This window comes from Amblyomma maculatum, chromosome 7, assembly GCF_055883805.1.
Source record: "Amblyomma maculatum isolate TAMU_Amacu chromosome 7, ASM5588380v1, whole genome shotgun sequence".
NCBI classification, from domain to species: Eukaryota; Metazoa; Arthropoda; class Arachnida; order Ixodida; family Ixodidae; genus Amblyomma; species Amblyomma maculatum.
In genome coordinates this window covers 103,741,408-103,765,198 of record NC_139350.1, presented here as the reverse complement: position 1 = coordinate 103,765,198, position 23,791 = coordinate 103,741,408, and the positions used below count along the sequence as shown (strand labels likewise).

General features: G+C 44.2%; 1 protein-coding gene across 2 annotated transcripts in view; it reads right to left on the bottom strand.

The window, feature by feature from the left end:
- Positions 1-7,549, bottom strand: part of LOC146184233 (uncharacterized) — a 32,191-nt gene extending 24,642 nt beyond the window's left edge. Inside the window, exons 1-2 of one of the 2 annotated variants that reach the window (XM_084609307.1) lie at positions 7,115-7,549; positions 2,336-2,503 (exon numbers count right to left, since the gene is read on the bottom strand). In XM_084609307.1, coding sequence (XP_084465433.1) covers positions 2,336-2,503; positions 7,115-7,141 — 195 coding nt within the window. In that variant the 5' untranslated portion in view covers positions 7,142-7,549. The remainder of the gene's footprint in view (positions 1-2,335; positions 2,504-7,114) is intronic. The other variant, XM_084609306.1, reaches the window with a different exon arrangement.
- Positions 7,550-23,791: the final 16,242 nt, after the last annotated feature.

Here is a 23,791-nt window from a genome sequence, read left to right as displayed (position 1 = left end):
TTTAGGATAGAAAAACAGCTCTAGACACTGCTGAGAAGGAAACCCGTCAGCCTAGTTACTTTTGGCAAAGACGGTACGTGCCTATACTAATTTAACGCGTGCACTGACAGATTTCTACCGAAAGCCGGAATCAACTATTCGACGGACTAGCAAGAAAGTCTCAACATCACCCGGGTCACATAAAAATTTGAAATCTAGCAGCAAGGACGACAATTCAATGTCGGGAGTGACCGCAACGCATTGTGGTGGAGTGCCAGTTTGTAGGACCATCCAGGCGCCTCGCTCGATAATACCTGCGCCTTTAGGATTTAGACGTCGCCGCCATCTACAAGTTCAGGCGAGAGCACCCAGATGGGAACCAACTATCAAGAGCCTGTGTCGACAGCCGCTGGAATAATATGATCACTCCTTTTTAAACCGTAGACACTAGCGATTTCGCGCAACATCAGCGCACACGCATCGAAGTACAGTGACTCATCGATTTCCTAGGAGGCAGTCATTTTGCGTACTCCAAGGTTATCTAAATATCGAATAACATTTTCTATTAGCCGCGTCCTCGTGAATAAATCATTTGCACTCAACACGATTGGCTACCTTTTTGTTGCATCATAGGGCCTTCGGGAATAAATCCTACAAAGCTCTCACATTAAGAACCTCTCGTGATTTCGGCTTTACGCGTATTCCCTGCCGTGTTTAGAAGTATTACTGGATATGACTGTCCGCTGAAGTCGCACACTATGTCAGGAGTTAACGCGACAGGCAGCGCCGCAAAACACCGCAAACAAGACCTGCCAGAATTCTGCAGTCAATCCAACCACCCATGAGAATGCACCAACAGGTCGCCATGGGACTTACGCAGCCCCTATATGACGTCGACATCCGGCAACAATAAATGACAGTAGCAATGGAATGCATGATTCGCAAAAGCGATGCAAAATTCCTTCCTAGTGGTACCGTTGTAGAATTCGCGAAGTGTTTCGTTGAAAGCGTCCTAATGCGGCATGGGGATTCTAGAATGCTCCTGTCACAGAAATGTATTGAGACTATACTAAATAAATGGATGCTTGTTTGAACTGGAATAGTGCCGCAAAGATTCGTTCACCATTTTGCTCGCGCTAAATGCCCCCGAGTGCCAGCTTTATCGCTTTCCTTGAAATGCCAATGCGCTGTGATATGCCTCGAACAACCATGCGCCAATGCTTCCGTAGGGCATTCCGTAGTTCGAGGACTGTCTAGATTGTCTGCTGCTATCGCCGCTGCGATGAAGTAGATGCATGTATTATGCTTGCAAAAACTTACACGTTAAGTAATTGCTTTAGCAAGCCTTTGATTGTCCTCCTGAGTGATTACGGCCGTAACGGCTACATGACGGTGTGAAGTCAGTACAAAAAGCAACACGAAAATTTCTGTACACCCAACAGAGTTTATGCGCGGCTATTAAACACGAAACAAATAAAATAGAAATTCGTCCAGTAACCAGTATATTTTGAGTATAATTACCTCCCAAAACCACAGCAGAACTACAGACTACCAAAATTTACTACAGAAAAACTAAAGAACCACAAAAAGCACTCAACAACATACAGGATCGCGTTAAACTAGGACTACAAAATCTTCTGTAGTTTTCAGATCATTCTATCGTGCTTTCCGACCTGTAATTCAAAAATGTGTGTATATTACCTACTAAAATCTATGGCTAACTGGTACTCCATCTGCAAACAACACTGCAACCACTTGCCTTAGTACATATATTGCATTGAAGAATCTACTCGGAACATGTTCTGAAAAGCAAGATCAATCAGGGTAGTTCTACCTAAGCAGCATGCAGCACATCGAGTATTCGGCACTTTTTAAGCACAAGAAAGCAAATCCCTTATGCTCATTGGCTAACATCAATATGTCGAAAATGACACGGGTAACTTAGTACAGAGGAGTCGATGAGCTCTGCGTTTACATTTAGCGGCTACCTTACGATTCCAGCACCGAGCTCACCTCACGTTCGGGTTCTCAGCGCAAAATTGGCAGATGGAAGAAAAGGCTTTGAATAATATTCAGCAGTCAGGTTCATGACGTCTGTAATGCAGGTTAAGTTCGCATCGTTCATACTTCAATTGCTCTTCATTTACTCAGACTCTTCCTATTAATTGCTTCCACGCCGTTGTCACCTGGTCAGACGTTGAGCGAATATTTTAGATAGAATTTTACTGTTTCAAACATGCATTTCTTTACGGCTCCGAGATAACTGACATGTGAAGCTTGCCACGGGAATCAAACTCCGTGCTGAAATGAATGTATAATGTCATTTTAGTGCAGCCTTTTTGAATAGCGAACCCACCTCGATTTTCCCCAGGACTCCGAGAATTCCTTTTCGCTGCTGGTCGGGCCATGTGATTGCTTCCTTGGCAAGCCGAATCAGCTTGTGGGTAGCTGCAAGGTCGTTCTGCAATTTCCGATTTTCTTGCTTCACAGCAGCCAGCTTCTTTTCAACGTCCTCTTGTTCAGCCTTCGTAAAAAGTGCAAATGAACACGGGAAGCACGGAAGGTGGTTTTTTTCATAACACACTCGTTTTTAAGCAAAATCTATCCGACGCAGGGACTAGCAAAGAAGGTGCCTAGGATGCATTGAAACGCAGTTCGGGCGAACATATCATGATCGTGCCGCCCGAAAACCCATAAAGACAAGGATCGAAATTGTAATTTATCCGCAGCGGGAAATAAAATGGTAAAGTAAAAGTGTTTAATTATTAGATCGTCAGCATTGAAGCCACTGATAGTCACTTTCCGTTCGTATTCACAAACTACGGGTAGCACAAAGCACCGAATGCCGATGTCGAGCACAATTGACCAATTTCTGTCCGCTTTTTATATTCCCGTGTCCTCGTGTTCACCTCTCGTTTCACGACCACCATGGGAAAAATTCTCTAATACAAAGTAAGATTTTTCATCAATACTACACCATGTATTATAGAAGTGTACAGTGTCATTTTGTTGTAGAGCTCTCGACCTGTACGCACCGCGCAATTAAATCTCAGCTTAGAATACGGCTAACTGCTTTCTGGCAAGCCACTTGGGCCTACCTCGATTGCAAATTGACTTGGCTGCCCTGAAGCTGCGACAAAGCGCTGATTTCTCTGCAGCAGGGTGCACCACTCGAGCCCTATACACAATAGTGTCGCGGTCTGTCCTTATTTCAAAACAGTCACTTTTAAATTAAGCGTCAACAGTTGGTGCACATTTTACCGGCATGGTCTAAGAAGCGCAAACTTCTAGACTTGCGAACAACGTCTGATTTTCAAGCACGAAGCTCGGACGTAGAACAGAAGAGGCGTCTGATATAAACGTGGTTGGGCACATCCAGTTCTCTTTGTCATTGTGGCGCAAATGGCTACTCGCGCGCTGCTGACACTTAAAGGCAGACATTGCAGATGTGCCCTTGCTGCAGCAAATCTTCATAGTAATCGGCCCAAGAGGCACTGGGGCGCTCATCAAGAGGTTACTTTTACGGCCACACCAGGCAGCCGTCCCTATTGCGGCGCAAGTGAGCGGAGGCGTGAATCTCGAGATTTGAACAATCTGCATTTACTTCAGCGTACTTATTTCCTATCAGGAATACTTTGCTGCAATGTAAGTTGCTTCCTTTTTACTGGCTAATTTTCGTGGACAAGCATATTGGAATACGATATAGAAGGAAGCACACAAGTAGGAGAAATTATGAATCATACTCCTTTTTCGGATGACTCACTGTTTCCCTGGCAAACAAATAGAGAACATAACTTCTTTAACGCTAGAGGTTTAAGACGTGCTTACTGTGCGTTACAGTTCGTCGGACAGCCGGGGGTATTCGACGGTTTCGATGTTGCCCCCCCCCCCCCCCCCCCATAGTCCATTTCAAAAAATATATCCAATAATGCGAACCGCGACGCTCTTTTACAGCCAAAAAAATAATTGTTTAGAGATAAACAAATCTGCTGCAGAAGTTTTTTATCTGGCCTTGAGTTAATTTGGGCTTTCTGAAGGAGGAATGCATACTTTGAGACACTGTGGTCAGAAAAAAGCTGGCTCGTGTTGTTATCAAGCGCAGATAATGCGAAAATAAATTCTACTTCACTCGGCTGCCTACGGCACTTAATTCCCAAATTCACTCGCAGAAATTTTGAATGTTTGGTGCACCACCCCTATTCTCGCTGGCCGTCGTAAATATTCCGTGCGGACATTTGTTCGGTAGTTACTCATCAAGCAGCAAGGTTCGCCCATTGCAATCACCCATTTCGCGCGAGTTCCTCCTCTCAAGAAGCCTCGAAGCGTCTTTGCTGGTCCAGCTTGGGTGTCCCAATCGGTGAGCAGGATGACTGATTCCTAGCGTATTTTATTATCCGGCTTTGTGATTGCGTAATATCAATAAACGCATTTGTGTCAGTCAGTATTGTTCGTCTGTTTCCAGATCATATGGCTCACCGCTTACCATTCCGGGGCGGGGGTTGAGAACGAACGTCCATCTGCGGACAAGCGGCTGGTCGAAAGTGTTCATTGACCTATTGGACACTTAACATGTTCTCTTATAAACCCTACGCGTTCGTAATAACCTTAAAACTAATTTGAGAGAACTGCTGGGCAAGCTCTGAAAGCTGACAGGACCATCAACTGCTCTTTTTTCCACTGATGTAGGTTTTGTGTGCTTGGCGCCACATAGCATATAAAAGATGCGTGCGCATTTTTTAGCATTAGATCACTTGTTTTGCACATGCACCTGGCTTACGCGATATCAATCGCGTCAGATTACCGGTAGGAGAAAAAAATGAGGATGATGCTTGATAACTTGCGCACTCATTGTTTCATGTTCCTTGCAATTTCGCCTTTGCATCAAGATTAACCGCTTAGCTGTCTCACACGTAGCGACATTTCCCGCGTTCTCGGAATCCATCATATAAAGTTTCCGTGGCCATTCGGGCCACCATCATGACAAGACATCCTCAAACGTTGCCCCCTCCCACTCAATTACACACGTCAGGTACAATGTATGTTGACGTTGCCGCACGGTACACTGCCACAGGTTCCATCACAGATGTCCGAAATACAACAGGCTCGCTTCATGCACTAATCACCAATCATTACTAACTAATCAATCAACAAATCACGTAATCAGTAATCCCTAATCAATCAAGCACGACGACATATCTCAGATACACTATATACAGGTGTCGAATACTTCACCGGCTCGTTTGTCGATTTGACTGATTTAGACGCCCAGTGAATGGAAAGAGGTGCCATCTGCCTATACAAAGATACAACAGGTCAATTCAGTGGTCTCCGCAATCTGGCGATATCCTGATGTTTTCACCAATAATCGCAATGAGGGATATGCATTCACATTTGAAGGCTCTGTGTGGGCGCACAGATGGCAAAGGTAAATAAAGGTGCATCCCAAAGGGCAAAGAATCTAGTTGTGAATAGACAAACGAAATATACAAGAAGAGATAATTTGAGAATTCTTGAATAGACAAGCGACCATTTATTATTAGATAAGGCACCAGGAATGATCAGTAATCTCACGAGGGTGGAAATAGATTACAAAGGCGTGTACAGCCTGGGAAAAAAATTAAGCGTTTATCCTCCATATGACCCACACAGTCAAAAGAAAGAAAAAATATGGAAATCCAGAGAGCAAACGCAAATTTTACCGACAAACAACTAGCTCTAATAGAATCAGTCAATGAGGATACGGCAGAGAAACAACACAAGGAGGAGTGGGATTATAACAAGTTAGCACCACTCATCCCTAGAAGAATTCAATAAATAAAAACCTCAAATAGATGGCAAAAAAAGGAGTATGCCGCGGCGCTTGTGGAATAGTAAATTAAGCAAGCGATCTAGCGAGGACCAGTGCCTTCTATAGAATGTGGGGAGGAAAAGGCGCCGCTTTCTAAAGACGAAATATTGAGAAAATGGGAATCCTATCGGCGAAAGAACCTGGATGTGCAGGTAGTCGTTCACAATAAAATAAAGCAGCATATCGATAATTGGATGACAGAAGAGAGCGACCAAACACAAAGTGGCAGGGGGGAGCGAAAACCTTCTGAAGCCATATAAGCTGATTGGGTAAAAGGAATCAAAGAGACTAGGGACAGATTCAGGCTCCAAGGGAAAATGTCAAGATGGGAACGACGCTATGACATGCACTACCTCAGGTACAGCCGAATAATATAGGCGAGATGATGCGGTAATCTCCTATAATGCAAAATAAGCATCAGAAAGTTTTACAGAAAGTAACTTAGAACTGGCCAATCTGAGCTACAAGGCGTACACAAATAGTTCAGAAGTAGTACAACTATAGAGATGAATGAAATTCCCATCAAGCTGATTGACGCCATTGGTTCAAGAAGCAAGGAAACTTTAGAAGGATTTCAAGCAGTCAAATTTACTTTCTGAACTTTAGATGACAGCAATTCCGAGATCAAAAAGCAAAATGAAAATCAAGCAAACCTTTAAAAAAAACGAAGATAGGAAGAAAAAAATTCATCTAGACCAAACACTACAAGGTCAGTTTTGTACAAACTGGACATGAAGGCAACAAAATAAAAATTCAGGCATTAGTAGAATGTAATCCATTGGAAGAACTGCAGGATGGGTTTCCAAGTGGTAGGCGTATAGATGATAGCCTTTTCGTGGTGACGCGTGATGCATAGGAATAGCCAGGGCTTGAATCAGAGTGCTGTTTGTAGACTTTCAGGGCACAAGCGATGCGTCCGAAAGCATAAGTGGACAATGCTGTGAAACACATTCAAATATGAAGGCATCGGCGAAAGAAGAACCAAAAAATTGGGCTAGTTGATGAGGCTTCATACTAAACTAAGCGAACTCCGCCCCATCCCACGAAGGAATAGGGCGGAGTACGTCCAGAAGTGTGATGTCTGTATTGGCTCCGGAGTCATGCCTATCCTGAGGGATATTTTCCTTAGTAAAGTGGATAAAGAACTAGCGGAAGATATTCCTGACCTTACAGCGATTGTTCTCCGGTACGTGGATGATTTTTTGAATATCTTGAAAGCAAGCTCCCCTCGAATTAATCCGGACGTCCTGAAGTATTTCAAGTAAGGGGCGAAAGTTCGAGGCTTACCGTTGAATGGCGACAGTCAGGATCCATCCTGTTCCTTGACCTGAAGATCAGCAGTCACGGGAGTAGAAGGTGCTGCGAATACAACACACGGACGAAAAAGCCGCTCCTAAACTACAATGCTTGAAATTACTTGAAATCGTGCCGTTCAAAATCCTGCAACCATAAGGTGGAGGCAGGCTTCCTGGGACAATTACGCAAGCTAAAAGAAGCTAGTTTTCCTGATCGAACCTTGTCACAGCTGCCTGAAAAGATCCTCTTTAAGACGGGACGGTCTGAGGAAAGCTCTCGTAAACCTATGGTGGAAATACCCTACGTCCGCGGCATTTCACAGCGCCTGAAAAAAAGGGGGGTGCGGTACAAAGTTAACGTGGTTTTCACCGCGAAGAATAGGCTGCGTGGTGTGCGCAGTGGCTGTGCGCGACAGGCTTGAGCATGGTGGTGATAGTTCAAAGATGGGATGCATGATTAGACAACGAAAAGAGGCTTACACCCTGTGACATACGTGTTTTGTATCAGATTCCGCTTTCTTGTGACAAGAACTACAGCAGCCAGACTGGCGGGCATATCAATGAACGACTGGCGGAACACCGTAGGTCGTTGAAATGTGCTGTGTCATCCAACCTCGCATTTTCAATGCAGAGGTTGCAAAGATTGTTTTCCCTTGCTGAATAAAACGAATATCTTGTTTAAACTCAGTGAACAGATATGTCGTGAGCTGGTGGTAGCTTACCTGATCAAACAAGAAGCGGATGCGCGGGTCGCATCACCTTCGGCTGTAGCGTCCTTGATAAAGAAATAGCTTTTTTACGTAGCTTCTTCAGTACGGGCGCATGCTACAGGCGGTTGATGTGATGCATTACGTTCCTTTTCGAGTTCTTTGTGGTTGTCTGTTTTCTGTTTTTAGACCGTGTAGGTTTGATACGATTATACTTTCTATCGCAGCAGTGAAAGTGAGGGTAGTGTTTCTTTTTCTTTGTTGTCTGGTTATGTGCACCTATAAAGATTCCTTTCTCTAATAAAGTATTGTGTTGTGCCAAGTCGCTCACTTTGTTGCTGTTCTTTCGTGCAGTTTAGTATGCATCGGCCAAGAGATAATCGCATTACTAGCGGTAACCTATCGGGATAATTATTTGAGATTCTATGAGAGGGCTTAAGAAGAAAGTCTACGGCCGGGGGTCGAAGAGACTTAAGGCAAGCTTCTCAGCTTTCGCGGCCGACGTTTATGATTTACATGAAGAATACGGAAAAGTTGGTACAAAAAAAAAGCAATCTTTATTTTAATGTCTCACATAAACTAGGCAGAATGGACGTAGGTGGACATGATGAGAAAAAACTGCGCTACAGACGTGGACGGAGGTGAAGAACAAACAGGACAGGCGCTGACTCGCAACTGAAGTTTATTGAAAAAAAACACAGTATAAATAACTCCGCCAAGTAGCAACAAACCACACATTGAACAAAAAACCAAATCATGACGAGCCCACACACACACACCACGTTCAAGAAACCCAACCTCACTATATGCTAAAGCTATTGACGGTTAATGAGATTAACAGATTAACAGACGGTTAATAGATAATGAGGTTATGTTTCTTGAACGTGGTGTGCGTGTGGAATCATCATGATTTGGTTTTTTGTTCAATGTGTGGTTTGGTGCTGCTTGACTGGGTTATTTATACTGTGGTTTTTCAATAAACTTCAGTTGCGAGTCAGCGCCTGTCCTGTTTGTTCTTCACCTCCGTCCACGTCTGTAGCGCTGTTTTTTTTTTCATCACATCACCGTACCAACTCGCCCAGATGTCTCTTCTATTACAGTAGGTGGACACCTAGTTTAATAGGGGCGGAGGACATGGTTGCGTTAGAGGATGGCCAGGAAGATTTTCAAGCGTCAGGTAATGCCTGTAGAGACGCAGAAGATGATCTGGCTTCACCTACAGTGTCACTAAGTATGCACTCAAAGCATTCAACGATTCCATAGCTAATAGCCCAATGCACGGAAGTGAGATAGTAACACAGATAGAAAAAAAATGTCTCGGAGTATGTAAAAACGATGGACAGGTATACTTGAACAAGCGTGAGCAGACCACCAGGATGAAGGGAGTAAAAGATGCTGAAACAATGAAGAACAGAGAATTATTTAGGTACAACAGGTATGAAGTACTTAAGATATTTCGTAAGCCATAGTGACCGCACTGATTACCTTAGCAAACGCCGTTTTATGCTTAACGTCAGAAGTCCACTGGGGGCTATAAATAAAATGGTGCGCTGTCGAAAGATTAGCACAAGCGGGACGTGGCAAAACTACGAAACCGGCAGTAGGAGGAGATATGAGTTGTGCAGCTTTTGAAAAACGAGTATTATAGGAAGAATGCAACAGAGAAATGGACGATAATGTTGGGCAGTCAAAGTATTAAAAACGTATACCGAAAGTTTGTTAGCTCAAAGTGAAGAAAAACGCCAACAAAACTTACTAGGGGGTACGTAGGAAGAGAGGATAAAGAAATAGGGAACATGAAATGACACTTAAAACACAGTGGTTAAGAAGAGGAATAATTATTTGGAAATAACGGAGACCCGAAACCTATATAGACACTGGAGAAAGCAAATTGAGAAGAAAGCTTACTATGCCAACTCAAGATGCTGTGGCCTTCTCTGCAAAAGTAGATAAGGGTGGGTTTAAACGCGAAGCTATAAAAAACCTCAAGGATGCACTTGAATCTGTCTAGGCGCAGTAATGCGAAATCACTTCTCTTATTGCTGCAGATTATGTTACTGCATTTTCACTTTTTATAGATGCCTTAAATTGGTTTACAGAAAAAGAAAGAAGCAATATCTGTAGCACTGTTTTTGGGGGACGCCTAAACCACGACGTAAGGAAAGGGACATAGGAGGGAGTGAATGATGCCTTTATCCTTTTCTGACATGTGTTTCTCGTTGTAAACCATGGGCAAAGTTTCAGGCTCGGGCGTCATTTCCTGCTCCATGCCGAAGATGACTTTTGAGATGTGGCGTTTTGTGTCAACCAAGCTAGATGGCGCAACTCGTTGGTCTAAGCGAAGATTTATTTTCGCTGTTTCGTTCGGAAATTTTAATGCACATATTTCGAAACGCTGCTTTCGTCAGCCATAATCATACTCTGTGAAATGTTTTTTTTTTTTTCAATTTACAGCTACTGTCGTCCTTTTCCTCTGCGCCTCCCGGCATCCTTAAGCTTGACAAGGGATGTAGAGTGCTCTGCAACTTTATCAAACCCCCGTTTGAAAACTTTTCCCGCCTCAACCGTAGGTTCATTTGCACTAAAACTGCGCTAAAAGCTTGCGCGTTGGTGTCCCCTTCTCTACGAGGTACGTTTGACCATGGTGCTTACACTTTTCGACCGTGCATGATAAGAAACCAGAACCTTCTGCGACGAGACTGAGGAGCGAAAGACGCGAACGTAAATTTTCGGCCGATGAGGTGCAGTGGCGCCATCTAGCACAATTACAGGAAAGTGACATGCTTGCCTCATGGCCGCAATTGTTACTAGAACAAAGTCGTTTGTTCTAGTAACGTTGGGCTCGGAGGGATCGAGGCGGCCATGCTTGCCTGGGCGCTTTTCAAACGCACCGCTTTCCTCCAGCTACGCCAGATGACGCCACAGCTGCCCTTTGCTAGAAACTGCGCTGGCCTTTCTTGCTCCTCAGTCTCGTCCCAGACGGTTCTGGTTTCTCATCGCGCGCGGCTAAACCAAGTGAACACCATGGTGAACCTTACCTCGTAAAAGGGATAACAACTCGAAAGTTTTGTGCGAAGTTTCAGCGCAAATGAGCCTCCGGTTGAGGCAGGACAATTTTTCAAACAGGGTTTGATAAAGTTGCCGAACACTGTAGAAACGGGTTCCTATGCAGGCAGCGTGCGAAGTCATGCGAAATATCGATATATATATATATATATATATATATATATATATATATATATATATATATATATATATATATATATATATATATATATATATATATATATATATATAGGCCATATGCGGTTTAAATGAAAATTGTCAGCACCGCCCGCGCTTTGCCTCTCTCCTGTCGTCTATGCAGCGTTGATTCCTACTATATAAATTCATCGATTTCAGCCCTTATATCTTATGTTCATATTTGCCACAATCATATTCGGTCGCGTTGCTTGCACACGTTGCTTTTCCAGGCGCATTAGAGCTGTTCATTTTGTCGCCACAGGTATGGTGATCGCTTTTTGCAGAAAGCAGTAACTGATCCTGCTTGCGATTTCTCTCAAGTATGTAATATTTTTATTACTTTGAACAAGCACGTTAAGAACACATGAAAAATCTAAAGCGACGCAACCGGCTTAGCTTGGCCGCGATGATCTCCACTCTGAGCTGCCTAGCTTCAGATGTGGCTGCTGCAGCGTCTTTTTCTAGGGCAGCCATTTTCAGTTGAATCTTTTCTGCCTCCTCCATGGTCGTGTCTATCTGCGTACATACCGACTAAGTCTTCTTCAATTTTGAGACTCAAAAAAGACCATGCAAAGCGGAAAGACTGATATATATTGGTGCGTTCGTAAACCCGCTAATTTACTTCATTGCATACACGATTAGCAAGTTACGTAGTTATTAACTCATACACTAAATGACTACACACATCGCACAAGGCCGTTATTACCCGGTCTTCGCTACGACATATTTACAGCGTGGTGCTCGTAGCACGAGTTTCCAATCCTTTGCACGGTTTAAGAACACTAAGCTGCTGAGAGAGAGTAGGAGGCGACAGCTGGCCAAGAGGCATGACAGGTTACTACGAGAGTGGACTAATGCTAAAGCATAAGGTGGTACCAGGGCTGAATGCTGCACTACCCTAACATAACGGATTTGGTTTATGGCCGATTGACTTAGCTAATTTAAAATTTATTCCGAAAGTTTTAATACAAAGACTCTTCTGCGGTCGAGTAACGATTCAGAGCGCAGAGCGTCAAAACCTAGTCACGTGCTTGCATTTTACATGTGTGCTGGCTTTCATAGTTTTCTGTCCGGAATTAAGAAATCATCTCTTTTGAAACAGAAGGAGAAACCAGGACCAGGACTATATGGGACACATTTAAATTGCATGCGAACTGTCATAAGCTTCGGTTCAGTGGTAGACAATTTCCTCCGAAGTTTGTCCTCAGCATTCTGCAACAAAGTCAGCCTTTCCGAGAAACTCCATGGGGCGCAATTTTTACGATAACATCAAAATTAGATGCCTGGAGAGGGAAGATATTCGGATATATTGAATATTATTGTGTCGTTGAACAATAATGAATAAACTGCAGTTCAAGGTGTCTTTTCCAGGCAGTGTGCAAAATATCTTGGTGGCGGACGTGCCGGAGTGCAACAGATCGCGTATAGAATGTGTAGTCTTCAGATGTAACCTTTTTCTCAACGCAAAAGAATTATTTATTAAAGAATATTGCAGCGATACTACCTTTTTGCGGGAACAGCTTCAGATAAAAAGACAAAATTTATTTGCCATAAATGCCTCAAAACAGCATGTTTTGAGGTGAGAGTGAAATCTTTTGCCTTTTGAACAACAGTTTTAAGCGTGAAATCTGCTGCGGAAAATGCGTAGCGCATTCTAAACGGTCTGTGTATGGTTATAGTGCTCAAGAGGCTGCTTGTGCCTTCGCCTATGCTCGTTCCTCGAGCAGGGCAGTGCGCTTATAATCCACGGCAGCATTTGCGGCTTCAAGCTGGCCGCCATCACTTGTTCTGTTTCCAGCCAGAACGCGCAATCAGTTTGCCCCACCGCTTTTAGTGCTTTTAGTGCGAGTTTCCTGTGCTAGGGTTAGACGTCTCACCATATCTGTAAATTTCTGTCGCGGGTGTTTGCGAAAGGGGGGTCTTTTTAGTTTTCGATACAGCTATTGCCGAAACCCAGGGATAAAGAATTGTAGTTATCTAGTCCTATGATAACGAACAAGAGCAGTAGAGCTATGCCTAGCACGTAAATTGGCGATAACTTTAGTCTTGCCTCCTGCATAGAACTGAACTCTGCTGAACGACTCCTCGGGGCAGCCAGCTATCGCAATGCTCTGCTCTCTGCCTAACCTCATAAGCCAACCGCCGCCTCATACCCTCTCTTGCCATTCGCACTTTCGTCTATGTCCTCTCAACGAAAAGTGGAGTGTGATATCGTATCACGTGGTTTACGCCTACCTACAATGTACACTGCTGCACAGATCCTGCCGATTATAGGCTGCCTTCGTCCTCCCTCGTCTGAAATTTTGTTCCTCCATATGAAGTCCTCACCTAGGAAACCTATTGGCGCGACTCGAAATCGTGCAAAGAAGAGCCACGATAACCTTGTGCCCTCAACTTGTCCAGCGCAGTATCTCCACCCAAGCTATGCATCTAGGCTAAAACCACTAGCGCGGCGTGCCCTCGAGCCCCGCCGCCGAGTGGCCCGCTTTAGGGTCCTCTGCTCAGATCTCGACGGCACACTCGATGAAGCCTAACTTCATTTCGCCATCATGTGCAACAAACGCACTGCCCAGCCAGAGCCCATCGACTCCCGTACTGTCCGCCGGAAGCATTCTGCTCTCCTGGCTGCAATAACTGGCTTTAATTGTCTATCCCAACGACCCAGCGGACTTTGTTCCCGTTGATCGTGCTAAGTAACGGGATTTGCGTCGTGCCCTGGCAAAATACCCGGACTGGTATCCGACCGTGTGTGCTTGTGTGTTTGTGTGTGTGTGACCCATTCGCACCTTCCTCCATGCCTTGGCGCGGAAGCAATTGGCCGAACGGCGCGCGGTGCATGGAATTTCACCTTCAAGTTCAACCTCGCAAGTTGCTTTACGCCTTTCTCTTTCATTTTCTTTTTCTACTTTCCCCCATATTCTACTTCAAAGTGCAATTAAAAATTATAAATATTATCATTATCACACAATGAATTTAAATGAATAAAATTATTTGAACTCTGTCCAGTTCTACGAGCCCAACGCGGCAGGCAATATTGCAATGATTTCTGGAGAAAATAGAGGTCTTACGGTCGGCAATCATTATGATAAGGCTGAATACACGGATATATAGCTTAACCAATCATTTTGATGCAAGCACCCAAAACGGAATAATAATGAAAATGACAGAATAGCATTGAAAAGCAATAGGTCTGGAAGTTGTGTTTCCTTGGCTTCTATGACACACGGCTAAGAGCACACATCAGTAGGTAAGCACGATAATAGCAAAGTAGTAGAATATGGATTGTGGAATTTCACTAAATTATTAGCAGTATTCATACGACCTCAATAAGCTGAGAGCATGCCGGAGGCTTTGGAGCACCAAAAAAGCTCCTGGGGTACACTCATTTTATAGTTTGGAGCGAGTGCTACATCTCATTACTTGACTCGCATCCGCACAACACACAAGCACTACGACTTTACCAAGAGAATATTACTTGAATGTAGAGTTGTGAACACCTGGATACAAAATGGATTTGGGCAAGCTGTTAATGAGAAAGAGTCATTGAAGAAGTGTACGAAGTATCTTCGAAGCGAACGCTTCATTCCCGCAGGCGCTCGTGGCATAAAATTGTTTGACGATCTTTTAAAACTCCTACCTGCGGACCAATTAAATACAGACATACCGAACGCTCTACTAAGTAGATGAAATTGCGTGAAGGCGACAACTAGTTCAAATACCACATCACTCCCTCGTGCAGACCTTTAATGATTGCGGGCGAAGATAGCGCATCTAGGAGTAGCAGCAATGCTCATGTTCTGTCAATGGGCTTGGCTAATAAGATAAGGAGTGAGGCGAAGAGTCCTCTCAGGCCTAACGGGAGACCTGTGGCTCCATTACAGCAGCTGGAAATTGGCAAACTGCACTTGGAGGATCAGCATTCAGCTCGATTGGGAGAATTCTTTCAGCGCTGAGACTTGTCATTCTAAGCCTACTAAACTGGAGGCTATGTCGCTAAACTGAATAGAAGAAGCAACTGATGTCGTTGTCAGCGCAGACGTAGGCATAGCCGTAGAATTCGCTCCGCTCCTCCGCAGCAGAGCCGTAATAAGGACTCTCGAATTCTGCGCCCAAGGATGCGGGATCGAATCCAGGTCGAGGCTTGCACTTTTGATGCAGGCGAATAGCACGGCGCTGTATGCTGTATGATGTCTATGGACGGGAAAGAGTCCAAAGTGGTTGAAATTTCCGGAGTCTCCACTACGGCGTCTCTGACAGCCTGAGTCGCTTTGCAACATTACATCAGATAAGCCAAACGAAACAAGACCGTTATTCAGAAAAGCAGTGGATCAAAACAGGTAACTCCAGAGCGCGAAGAATAGCCGGTGTCAATCTTCGCCCCTCAAGCTAGTGCTAACCTGGTGCTCCCCGCTGATGACAGCTTTAATATCTCGCATTGCCAGTTCTCAAGGGGATGATCGTTTGCGTAAATGGAGTTTGCTACTGGAGTTTGCTACTTAGGTGCTACTGCATTCACACATCTACGCATACAGTCATAAGATACTATGTGATGTAAAGGACCACCTGACATATATATATAAAACACCGATCTTAGCGAGTTATAACGTGTCTGCATGGCTTAGATTAACTCGGGATTAAATAGTACAAGAGTTCTAGAATGCGAGCCCGAGTTTGCTGCGTCTGCCCGTTCGGCCACATCCCGTGGCCTCGTATTTTCATACACCACGACGACCACGTGACCTGCCAGCTACAACTTTCCCGAAACGAGCCACGATTTTACGCTCACAACGCCGACGCCGGATTTAGTGGGGAACAGGAACTGCAACACTGTCACGTTATCAAAGGAGGTGTGGAAGCGAGAACACAGGGCCACCAAAAAGTGCAGACTCCGAAAGCACCACTGATAATGCACCGGCTGCATGTGAGGAGGTTGAGGAAGGCCAGAGTGAGCTGAGCCAACAAGCTCTGCCGGCACACGGCATTGATGTGCGGAACATCCCGAGCACCCGTATTACGTGCCGACGCTCGACATTTATCAAATACTAGTATCAGAAAAAACGAGCCCCTTTCGATCAATCTAATGTCAATGAATGTCATTTTTCATCGTAGCGCAAACTTGGGAGAGTGAAGTACGGCTGGGGTGCAATCGTGCACGAAAGGCCATGAGGACAAACAACGCCAAATCGTGTTAGTCACTTCGAGCTACTTGTATTGCGTGTATACTCCGCCGTCTATAGTGAGCAGAAAATTAATAACAAAGTACGCATTAGGGGGTGTATTTGTGCATTATGGCATTCTGTTTTCAAGCAAAGTAAAACGTCTCAGAAAAGTTCGCTTGAGTATGGGTATCGGATGTCCTCTTCGGCGCTCAGAAAACGCCGCAAGAGCTGCTGAGGGCTTCGAGAGTCAGCTTTAGACGATAAGCTGTATGTAAGCGTCACGCCCTGCAGGAAACCCGGCGTCGTCTTCTGCGAACAATTTCGAGATGGAGCGTTTCATACTACATTTGCCTTGTGCGGCTTAGTGGCGCTCCGATGCTGTCCCCAGCCGAGATGGTCTCATATAAGCCCCTCCCAGGCAAGGCTTCGCACGAGCTTTGTAAATTGCAGTTCGCTCTCGTGCGGTGTGAACGCTGTGTTTGGGAGTCCTTGGAGTAGCACGTGCTAATCGGGACCAGGTAGGCTGGTGACAGCGGATCGATAGGACAACGCCAGAAGTATGGGTTGATTCGTTTATAATTTTTTCGGAGTTGCTATAGTTAGCTGTAAACGAAGGAGTTAGGTGTCCTAGCGGCTAGATTTTAGAACTTTCCCCTTGACACTGCTAGAAAGATTCGTGTCTAAATTGGTTTAAATTCGTAATAATTAAAATTCGGGTCAAAAGCTTTTATGCGCTAACATGGTTAAAAAGAAAGAGGTGAAGTGCACAAAATGCAAGGTGTGGGAGATTTTAGATGACACGCGTTGCAAAATTGATAGAAAAAACTAATAACGATTTCAGGCCCTGGCAAGTATTTTCAGCGAGTAGGAATTTATTTCAGGAACAACTGGCGCTGAGATTGGCTGGTCGGCTCTTTTTGGAAGTCCGCGAGAATGTTAAGCATAGAGCATCAGGGATGCATAAAACGTAATGCAGGAGAACAACTCCAATGAACCGACAAAGGAAGACGTAGGAAGAAAGCTAAAAATAGTAACTTTATCTCAACTATCTATTACATACACATGCAAGGTGGCAGAGATAGAGCGAGGTGGATGGAAATAGAACAGCAGTTAAGAGGTCACGAAGTCGGTGTATCGGCTCTGCGCGAACCTCAGGGACCTGAAAGAACCACCTGTCACCGTAGGCTATGTTTGGAAGGGTGCAATAGAACAACAACGAAGAATGGTAGTGGTGCTGGTATGTTGATACACCATGGGGTTAATTGGCGAAGGGTTAACCCAGCTTGCAAATAACATTCTAGGTTTCAGGAACAATATCAGGTAAAAGAAAGGGTATGGCTAAAGGTAGCCAATTTGTGAACAGGAGACGAACGCCAACAAGAAAACAGGAATCTGGTTAAATGTCTCAGTGAACATATCAAATAGTTTGTAGACGCGACCGCGATTGCCTCACTGGTTGATATGAATGTACAAAATGAGAGTCAGGATTTAGTCGCCGACGGCAACGGGAATATATGCTAGAAATACGCGAACAGTTTAACCTGGTTATTGTGAACAGCGAAAGGACATGTGAAAACCCGATCACGTGTGAATTCCGGATTAAGCAAATGACCATTGATTACTCCTTGATGTCACCAGGAATCTACAATACGTTAGCGAGTATGAAAATAGATGGGGGAGGCGCGTACGGCCTAGGAAGTAACAGTAAACGTATTAGCCTGCAAATGGGACTCCTTCTCGAAAGAAAAAAAATCAGGAAGCACAAGGAGCAAACGCAAATTCAACCGGCAAAACCGTAGAACTAAGACCATCAGGAATTGAAGAAACGATACAGAAATGCCCCATGGAGAAGTGGTATTATTATTAGTTGCACAAGTCATCTGTAGAAAAATTCGGCAAGTACAAGAATCAAATTGGTGGAAAGGCAGGCGAACTCCCTGAAGCTGTTGGAATAGTGAAGAGAAATAGGTTATCATATTAAGACAGATGGCTTCCAGAGAACCAAAAGCTACGAAAGCGCGGCCATCTCAAGAGGAAATAGAAAACGTGAGTCCTATCGGCAAAGCAAACTGAAATTGCCGGTACTTGTGCATGGGAAAATAGCGCACCGACCGCTGAGTGACCGAATTGTGCGACTCAAAGAGGCGGCCAAGGAATTCTGGACCCATATAAGCTCTGTGGGAAAGAGAAAACAAAAGGAGCAGGAACAGATTTAAGACGCCGAGGATGACGTCTAGAGAGGGATAATGCCATAGGATATCTAACATCAGTTATTGCCAAATAATTTGGGCGCGATAATGGGTTAATAGCCCCGAAATAAGAAGCTGTACCAGACAGCTTGAAGGAAAAGAGCTCGCAATTATCAAATCTTAACTATTGCATGCTGAGATAAACATTCTTTTTTGTGCAGACATAGGGATGGATGAAATTCTAATCAGTCTAATTAATGGCCTTGGTTCAATAAGCAAGGACGCGTGGTGAAAGGCATTGGAAGCAGTCATAAGAAATAAAGAAATTACGTAGTGCTGGAAACTGAATAAGATGAATTTGATTTATAGAGAAAAAGGAGACAGGAAGGACATTAAATCATTTAGGCCAACCATGAGGTACAGGTTGGCAATGCAGGCAGCCAAACTGAAGAGGCTTGCATGGCTACAAAGTAATATTGTACTGCGCGAACTGCAGAACTGGTTTGGAGTGGTAGGCGCCTAGATGATCGCATTTCCTTAATTACCCAATGCATAAAAATAGTCAGAGAAGAAAACAGATCCCTCTATTTAGCCTTTCTGAATATTATCGATGCTTACGACTGCATAAATAGAGAACTTTTTGGGAACATACTCGATTATGAATGCTTCGGTAAAGAAGTAATTATATTACTGTCCATTGGAGGGATTAAGAAGTACGTGCTCTGTCGAGGCATGGGAAGGATTGAAGCAAGTATATCTACTATCACCACTGTTGTTCATGATTTATATGAAGAATATGGAAAAGAGTCTTCAAGAAAGCAACCTTAGTTTTAATCTCTCGTATAAGCTAGGTTGAATGGATGTGGAACAAACGCTTCCAGGAATAATGTATGCAGAGCGACATTGCTCTATTAGCCAACAGCCATGAAAATTTGCAACCATTGGTTAATATATGTGGATACGAGGGAGATGCAGTTGGCAATACATTCAGCTTGATTAGGCAGGTTTTGATGGTATGAGGATACTTATCTGATAAAAAGCTTAGAATACAAGAGAGTGAGACCAAAACTGTCAGTATATAAATATCTTGGGGAATGGGTAAACGAAGGAGAGGTGTCCATGGAAAATTTTAAACAGGCCACCATGGCTAAGCGATAATGAAGCACAGGACATTTTGGGAATACAACTGATACAAATCACTTAAAAGGCATTTGAAAATAAATGATGGAGCCAAGAAATACCTTCGAAAACGCGGTATTGTGCTTAAGGGCAGAAGTCCAGTCGGGATTACAATAAATCAAGATCTGTAGGAAGGTTAGCACTTCCAATCGACACCAAAACTGCAAACGAAGCTGTACAGGGAGACATGGGCTGAGCGTCTTTCGAGGCACGAGAGACTCATAGCGAAATAGTGTATTAAGAGCGCCCCAGCATAATGAACGACAATAGCTCTCTAGGTAAATTGGTACTTACACCGAAAAGGCATTGGCTCGCAGGGGCGGAAAGAGACCAGGAAACTAAACAATATATAGGAATGCAGGATAAATAAGTAAGGAACAATAAACAACAGGTAAGCAACACAGAGGCTAAAAACGTGAATAATTCTATGGAAAAATAGACAACCCCATACTTATAAGGAAAAGTGAAATATTAGAAAAAGAAGGAAACTTTCCATAACAACTCAAAAGGCAGCGGCCTTCTCTTTGGATCTAGATAAAGATCAGAAGCCGAAGATAGAGAAGAAAGTTTAACAAAGAAGATGAAGCTTTTGCTATGCGCTCTAGATGCCCAGAAACAATCGACCATCTTATACTGGAGTGTGGCAGTATCCTTGTAGATGTTGATGCGGATATAGTCACTCTAGCCGAGACCCCGGGGTTCAGTGGTAACAAAGTAAGCGTGAATAAATCGGCGGTACATGTTAACAAGAGATGTTTGGAAGATTGGTGGATAAAAAGCAGCGAGGGGACGCCTTGAAGCTAAATCGAAATTAAACAAGGATATTTAACGATAACCATTCCTAAAACTAAATTCCTTAAAATTGAAGAGTAGTTAGAAAGCATAAAAAAGAAACGTTGAGATTCGCGAATACTATCGCCACCCCGTTTCAAACGGGATGTTCTTAACATCCATCCACCCATGTTTAAGTAAGTGCCGTCTAAATGGAATTAGTGGTGACGCTGCGAAAAATAATTATTTTGTTGCAACGAATTGCCTCTGAAGAAACAAGGATGTCCAGGTCTTTGTGGGTATTACCGCTATCGTGTAATTTACTGAAGGAAGATCTCAATTGCCCGCTTTTTTTTTTGTTGTTGTTGGCGATCAGCAGAGGCACACAAAAGAAATGTAATCGACCAAATTGCGCTCACGAGGACAGCTCGCGGAGCCATCTGGAGCGCCTTCACTGTTTTAAATCAGTACACAATATGTATGAAAACGAAAACATCGTGAGTCAGGCCTGCCAGCAGGCATAGTGCATCAGTGCATAGTGCAAGAAGTGACAGGAATGTAAGGAGGGGGAGTGGATATAGTTTTTTTCTCTCCATGGAGTGTACTTATAGGGACTCCGTTCTGGTGCACAAAGAGAACGGGGAGGTTTGTACTCTAGGCAGTGAGCATTGCCCTTATTCAACATCCATATATTGTGTTCCGCTGCCCTTCCTGCAAGCATAATGGTCTAACACAGATTAATCTACAGCAGATGTAACAAAAACAAAAATTTCTCAAGTTCAGTTTTACACTCTGATAGATCTCAAATTTTACAACTGCAACCAAAATAAAATATACTAGTAAACCATTTTTGATTTGTCAAGTCGTATCCGCACCTTTAAGGTTTGTTTTTCAAGTAATTTGAAAATAATTCTTGTTTTATTATCGCAAACTACAAATGAGTACGAGAACACATTTGAGCCCACTCGGCGATCTTATAGGAGGCGAAGAAGCACGCTGAGAACGTGTCGCCGCTGTTGGCATTCACCGTATTCCCTGCAGCTCCGCTGCTATCTTTTCCCTTTGCGCTGTCCGGTGCCTCTAGACCAACCAAGGAGAATTAGGCACTGGTTTGCGCGCTTGTTGTGGGAGCGGGAGAATTGTAGTTTGAGGTCAGGTGTGAACATGATTCACTTGCTTTCTGATTATCGTCGCTATAGTTTGCATGCATCTTCTGTCCGCACATCCTGACCACTCTCCATGAAACACGAAAGCCGTTGGCCCTAAACAACAAAGCAGGGCGAAGTCTACGACGAAACGCTTTGTAGTATTTTAACGTCAGACGTGTGCATTTGTGTATCACTTTTTTCTACTTCTGTACGTTGTTGTGTACTACTTTCCTTGGAAAGTACTTTCCTACATGTGGACATGTAGGGCGAAGAGAGGGTAACCGATGGTCGCTTAGGGTAACAAACTGGATCCCGAGGGAAGGAAAGCGTAGCAGGGGGCGGCAGAAAGTTAGGTGGGCGGATGAGGTTAAGAAGCTAGCAGGGGTCAAATGGATTCAGCTAGCACAGAACCGGGTTAATTGGAGAAATATGGGAGAGGCCTTCGCCCTGCAGTGGGTAAAGTCAGGCTGATGATGATGATGATGTTCCTTTGTAAGCAATACAAAGTTCTCTTCTTATTACACAAACGGCTGGTTTCGTTTGGCTGGTTTATGTGGTTTAAAGCTCCAATTGACTCGGTGAATAAAAAACACCGTAGTGGAACACTGGAAATTTTGACCTGTGGTTCTTTAAAGTACACTGGCATCCCACATCATTTTGCACCCAGTCGACCCAATGCATTACTGCGGCAAATTGCATAAACACCTGTGCTCGGCATCTTGTCACTGCCAAAATACGTACCGAGATTTTTGCGACGACAGAAATTCTTCTGTAGTCTTTGTCAACTGGGAATCTTTACACTATTGCTGCCAAAATCAATAAACATGCAGATAGCCTGTTACAAATAGTATGGCGCAGTGCCCCGGTGCCTAATATGCCTCCCACCTGTACTGAGGCTAATATCCTTGCTATCATTGCAGTACTCAGTCATATCTACACCGCTTCCATGGTTTTTCTTAGAGGACGTGTGATTATGTGGAAACTTGGGCGCGCCATTCAAGTGAAGGTATGACCTAAATATGCAGCCTATTGGTACATACTTCTTTTTATTCGTCTTTATTTCTTATTTTCTGAGAGCTGCCGGCATGCGGCCGTATCACTGCAATTCTAGCGCGCGGATCGATTCTGTATTTTTTGTTCAAGCGCGTTGTCATCAGGCGACACTTTAACCTTTTCTTTGTCGTGCATTGCGACGCGATGCAAAGAGGCGTTGCGATGAACCTGGAAGATTCCAGCCATTCGCGTGTGTTTCTACAATGTTCCACTTTAGGGTAGTCACTGTTTGCGGCTTTATCTAGATGTTTCTTCGCCATAATTGAATTGAGCGTTGACGGGCGGGATAGGCATTCTCTGTTCGACGGCCCGCGAGCCCGTTTGCTCCTATCACCGCCGTTGAGTACTTAGTCATTTTGCGGGCGCAAGCCAGCCCAATAAAGAGACTTTATTTGCTGCCATCGACCTTGTCACCACCACTTAACACTATATATGTAGCTTTTATATGTTTAGCTTCTCAAAAAGAACAAACATGGAGTGTTCAGGGCCATTCCACGCAAATAAACGAGTTCCTATGTACGAGGTGTATGATATGTATGAGGAAACCACGCAGACTGATACACTATGTTTCCTCGTATACACTCTTCACCGCCCCTCCTTCGCTTTCCTGGCTGATACCAATCGCGACGTCCAACATCCCCGTTTCCCTGGTGGTGGGAGCATGCAGCATCGTGGGAGCGTCGTGGGGGGAGGGAGGTGGGAGCGTCGTGGCAGGCATGCAAAATTTCGTCGCCTAGGTTTTAGGGAACGGCAAGGGATGGCGACTGTTGAGGACAAAATTCTTGAAAAGCATCTCGTAAGGCAGCAGAGAGAAAGTAAAGCACGCTGGTAGGCTGTAGGTTCTCTGCCAATAGCACTTTACAAATAATTATTGCTTGAAGATCAAGGTCAGTACATTGTGGCGCATCGAAGGTCCACAGTTTGCTGTGTTGATGAAGGTGTCTGCTCCGACTTCGGTCCGGCAGTGTTACGAGAGCACGGGAAAGCCAATATGCGTCTAAGTGTTTAAGGCTGGATGTGTACATCACTGTGATGTCATTTTTGCAGACGCAGATTTCTTCTTGCAAGGCACCCTGAAGGATCATTCATATTAGCCAGCTGGAAAAATGCGTGGCGATCCATCACTATTTTGAAAGGTTTACAGTACAGATAACTTAAATTCACAACTGCTTACACGATAGGGATGCACTCTTTCTCAGCGGCATAATAGATGCCGCCGA